We start from the raw sequence: 5563 nt of genomic DNA, 5'->3' as shown, positions 1-5563 counted from the left end.
ACGTCTATGTGTGTTTATATATATATATATATATATATATATATATATATATATATATATATATATAATTGCGACTTAGCATCTCACAATTAAAAATATTTGCTCGCAATTTTGAGCTTATAAGTTTATATTTTAAAATTGTGACCTTTTTTTTCTCAGAATTGAGATTTTACATCTCACATTTCGGAGTTTATATCTATCAAATCTGACTTTTATGACTGAAAAAAAGGGCAGAATTTCCTTCTCGCAATTTTGAGTTTACATTGCATAATTCTGTTTTTAAAAAAATAACATTTTTGAGTTCTCTCTTATCAGAATGGCAACTTTATATCTCACAATTCTAAGTTTAGGCCTATATCTCGCAATTCTGACTTTTCTGACTGAAAAAAGGCATAATTGTGAGATATAAACTCAAAATTGCGAGGGGGGAAAAAGTCAGAATTGTGAAAAAATCGCAATTGCATTGTTAGTTTTTTTTATCATCGTGGTGGAAACAATCTTCCATACTTTATTTTTATTAATTCAGCTTGCAGGCATATTATGAAAGTGCAGTAAGTAAATGATCTGAACAGAAATAAGACTTTTATTAACACTTCTGAGGGTGCTTTCATGTCCAAGTCTGTATGAACCAAGCAACAATATTGCATGCAAATGTTACAAATGAGTAACAGTTTGATTTAAAAAAATGTTTTAGCAATTCAGATTGTTGTTTAAACTTTAAATGTGGTGATGTGATTGTCACAGGGAGAGATATTGTGTCTAAAGATAACGGGATCCGTCCTGCCACCATGGAACAGATGGCCAAACTGAAACCCGCCTTCATCAAGCCTCACGGCACAGTGACAGCCGCAAACTCCTCCTTCCTGGTCAGTTTATTTGAGTTTCTGTCTTATCCAATTTGTTTTACCAGACTTTTAATTTAAGGAATATCTGTCAGATTTGTCATGAGCTTTGCTCTGTGTGTGTGTGTGTGTGTGTGTGTGTGTGTGTGTGTGTGTGTGTGTGTGTGTTCACTCAGACTGACGGAGCGTCTGCGGTTTTGATCATGTCAGAGGAGAAAGCTCTTGCTATGGGTTACAAGCCTAAAGCGTATCTCAGGTACAAAAAAAAATAATGCCTTACATTAAAAACTACCACCAGCAGCATCTCACTGACAACATCATCTGTGTTTTCCTAAACAATTTAGCTGATCTGTCAAAATGTACCCATGAAACAAGTGTATGTATAGAATTTAGGCTGCAAAAATGGCTCAGAAGTACTATCTGAAAACCAAAAACATCAATGTTTACTACAAAACTGCTGCTGCACATTATATTGGTCAAGGATAAAGTATTTTCACATTTAAAAAAAGATGCAATTTACATTTCAGTAAATGTAATTGTTTAATAAATTATAGTAAAGTCTTTCCATTTTCCAGTTAATCAAGCTTAGTTTGCTGAAGCTGTAGGTGTCGTGTAATAATCGGTTTATAGTGTATTATCATTTCTACAGCACACAGCGGCTCATGCTGCTGATGTTGATATTATGTGTGTTTTTACCTTCAGAGATTTTGTGTACGTGTCTCAAGACCCAAAAGACCAGCTGCTTCTCGGGTGAGTTCCTGCCTCTTTTCTTCTTGTCTTTCTCTCTCAGGCCTGTGAGGTTTTGTGCTGTGGGTTTTGTTATTGCTGTGGTTTGGTTGTGTTGTGGCGTGTGAGTTTGTGACTCATTCATATAGGCTGCAGAAAAATTAGACTCTGTTTAGATTTTCTGTTCTCTTTTTATATGCTTCATCTTCTCTTCATGTATATCTCCTATAAAGATATACATTGTTCCCTAGTTGTCATTCTTAATCCAAAGAATTCAAAACAGGGGGTAAAGTTTTTAAAATCTTTTTGAAAGAAGCCTCTTATGCTCACCACGGCTGCATTAATTTAACCCAAAATACAATAAAACCGTAATATCGTGAAAAATGATTATGACGTAAAATAGATGTTTTCTAATGTAATATACTGTATTTTAAAATGTAATTGATTCCTTTCAGCATCATTACTCCAGTCTTCAGTGCCACATGATCCTTCAGAAATTATTCTAATGTGCCGATTTGCTGCTAGAGAAACATTTCTTGTTATTATCATCAATGTTAAAACAGATCATTTGTTTCAGGATTCTTTGATGAGTAGAAAGTTCACAAAACGGCATTTATTTGAAATAGAAATTTTTAATTTAAGCCCATCCTTGCTAAATAAAATATTAATTTCTTTCAAAAGACTTACTGACCCCAAACTATTGAATGGTTGTCATTTTTCGCATCAAGGTAAAATATTTAAAAAAAATAATTTTAAGGTAAACCATTACATCTTAAAACAACTTTGCGTAATGCCATGCATATTATTTTAATTATTGTTATTGTTGTTGAAATATGTTTTACTGTTCTGATTTTATGATTGATTATTATGGTGTCTAAAGGCAGAAACAAAACTATTATTATATTTGGTTGTCCAAATCGACTAGCAGGTGTAATAATCTGTCATTCAATATCTAATATTAAGTGAGATTTACATGTGTAAACATGCATTTTCTCTTTCTTTCTCTCTCTCTCTCTCGCTCTCTCTCTCTCATGACACACACTCATGTCTGGGTTGTTTTCTCTCTCAGGCCGACCTATGCCACTCCAAAGGTCCTGGAGAAGAGCGGTCTGACCTTGAATGACATCGATGTGTTTGAGTTCCATGAAGCTTTTGCTGTAAGCATCACCTTCCAGTTTTCCACTGATATGGTGTTAAAAATCCTATGCGGAACACTTACTACATTTAGTAGTGATTGTGTGTGCAAATACTTTAGTTGTCTACCTATTTATTTTTTTACAGGGTCAGATCATGGCAAACCTGAAGGCAATGGAATCTGACTGGTTCGGCCAAACATATATGGGCAGAAAAACAAAGGTGGGTGTGAAATAGTGCTTAACGATCAACCCGAAGGTTGTGTGTTCAAAATTCAGGAGGGCTTGATTCATGAACTATCACCATATTGCCCTTGAGCAAAACACTAAACCTCAGGATACTCCAAGGGGATTTGAGCGGTATAAATATACTAGATGTCCCACTGGGTAAGAAATCATCAACTAAACAAAGAATAATTACAAAAACTAGGTTTTAATGAAGAAAATATGAGTTGCATTTGTCATGCAAACTCGCGATTTCTAAAGCGTTGATTTATTGTTGCTAAAGGTGACTTGAAAAAAAAACCCCACAGCCCTGTGTCATATTTGCTAAATTAAATCCAAAACTTGTTTCTTACTAGTTTTGGGGATCTGATTCCAAAAATAGTGCCTGTTTTGCTCGAGCAGGTCACAAATCCTCACAAAATGTGATGCATTTCGTAGCATTTTTGCTTCCAACAACCATTTGTAAGGTGAAGAAGTCTTGTATTATCCCTTGATCAGCAGAAAAACTACCACTAAGACATGATTCCTGTCTTCCTCTGAGCCAGGTTACAACTATTGTTTTAATTCTCAGCCCATTTTCAAGTTTATGAGTGATTATGAAAAAATTATTTATGCTTAATCCTGTTATAATATGGCCAGTGACAGAAGAATATGCAAACATGACCCTGATGTTTTCTGCTACATCTGTGGGTGTTTTACTACATCCAAAAAGCAACAGAAAATTACAGGTTTTGTGAAAAAAGCTTATTTATTTATAACTTGTGTTCATGTAAGGTTATTTGACATTAAATGGAGTATTTGAACATATCTTTCTACGTCTATGCAGATTGTAAGTTAAATGATACATTTGGAATACTTTCAAATTGAAAAGTGTTCAATTGAATTTTGAATTGAATTTAAGAATTTTGAAAACTTGGCATTGCGTTAAAGCTGGTACATACAGTAATTAGAAAAATTTGTGGGGGAAAAAACTATCCATGATGGAAAGTATTTTTAAAATTAGGCAATTTTAAGCCATTTTTTGAAAAGACCAGAGGCCTTATTTATCAACAGTGCGTAGAAAAGGTTCTATATTTATACTTATATTTACACACTTATTAAGTTATTAAAGGTGACATATCATGAAAATCTGACTTTTCCAGGTTTTAAGTGCTCTAATCAGGTCCCCGGTGCATCTACCAACCAAGGAAACGTGAAAAAGATTAGCCAAGTAACTTTGTTTTGGGAAGCCTTTTTTTGCAAGCGTCTGAGAAAACGAGCGCTTCAGATTTAGCTCCCTTGGTGACGTGGCAAAGGGATCTCATAATATTGCCGCCCCTTAATCTGTAAGTTTTCACCCACGGCACCGTCATTTTGATTTTCGCAAGCAACAACGGTGTACTAGTTCTAATGCCATGGCGAAATTTAACTCGTGTGTTTTTAACGTAAACTTGTGTGTGAATTAGGGATGCACCGAAATGAAAATTTTGGCCGATACCGATAACCGATTATTCTTTATTTTTGAAAGCCGATAACCGATATGTTGGCCGATAAATCTATATCCAAATTGTTATATACTTTTTGAGAGCCTGATTACAAAAAAGGTCTCATCATTAAAAGCCACATCCCAAACACTTCAACATAAGCAGCCTAGTTTGAACGGTGTACGTTTTAAAAATATTTTTACTCTCCCATTACCAAATTTAGTACAAATAAATATTGTGTGAAATGCCTTGTCATACATTTGTTTTTTTCTTCGTTTTTTGGTAAAAATGAATGGTAGAATTCCACAAAATGGGAACTTTTTCCATTTTGATAGTGATTTCAGTTTAAAAATGGTAAACTTTCAATCACACACAAATATATATATATATACACATACACACACACACACACACACACACATACATACAGAGTATATGCATGTGTATGTATATATATATATATTTATTTTTTTTTACATTTTTGGGACAAACTTTGGGACACACCTTTCCCCTCAAGTCTTTCAATTAGTACAAATTACACCCTTGTAATATAGCTATATATATTATATGAACTTTATATGATGCTCAACAGCTCTGTAGTTCGTATTTTTGGTTCTACTTTTGAGGCACTATTATTTTATATGAATATAAAATAACAGTAGCCTATTTTTTTTTTTTATTAGTAATGCTACTGTAATATTAGATTCTAGAAATAATATCATAGCCCTCAGTCATCAGTAGAATAAGGGCGCTCTAGCGACGGGTGAGCGTTTTGCGCGCATTCATAAGCGGCGCGCTGTTTACAGACTGTAATTGTATTCATAAGCACCCAGAGGATCGTCCTACTCCGCCGCGAACCCCTTGGTGTGTAAATGAAGCGTTTCAACTCCTCAGAAGATGAACTACAAATATCGCCGCCACGGTCCCGTCTGAACCCCCTTCGCGACGCAGGTTGTTTTCCCTCAAATTGCTCGTTTGCCATCATTTCACATTCCGTAAAACGTCGGCTTCATTAAAATATTTTTTAAACGAATTAATTCCAATAGTTTTCCAAACGAGCGTCACGCCTCTAGCCTACTTCTATATTTGCGTATTAATGTTGTTATTTGTGCAGAAAAGTTTTTTGGAGCGCTTCAGAGATTTTGAACAGGAGTGAGGTGGAGAGAAAAAAAAA

At 34.6% G+C, this 5563-nt stretch overlaps 1 protein-coding gene across 1 annotated transcript in view; it reads left to right on the top strand.

The window, feature by feature from the left end:
- The window catches only part of hadhb (hydroxyacyl-CoA dehydrogenase trifunctional multienzyme complex subunit beta), a 14735-nt gene that overhangs the window by 8166 nt on the left and 1006 nt on the right, over positions 1–5563 (top strand). The window contains exons 9-13 of the mRNA XM_016282945.1: positions 695–866; positions 1019–1098; positions 1545–1592; positions 2638–2725; positions 2850–2924. Of these exons, the coding sequence (XP_016138431.1) occupies positions 695–866; positions 1019–1098; positions 1545–1592; positions 2638–2725; positions 2850–2924 (463 nt within the window). The remainder of the gene's footprint in view (positions 1–694; positions 867–1018; positions 1099–1544; positions 1593–2637; positions 2726–2849; positions 2925–5563) is intronic.

The sequence above is a fragment of the Sinocyclocheilus grahami genome, unplaced genomic scaffold (genome assembly GCF_001515645.1).
Source record: "Sinocyclocheilus grahami isolate Dianchi unplaced genomic scaffold, SAMN03320097.WGS_v1.1 scaffold168.1, whole genome shotgun sequence".
Lineage (NCBI taxonomy): Eukaryota > Metazoa > Chordata > Actinopteri > Cypriniformes > Cyprinidae > Sinocyclocheilus > Sinocyclocheilus grahami.
Note: the sequence above shows the minus strand (reverse complement) of the source record. Positions and strands in the feature narration are given on the sequence as shown.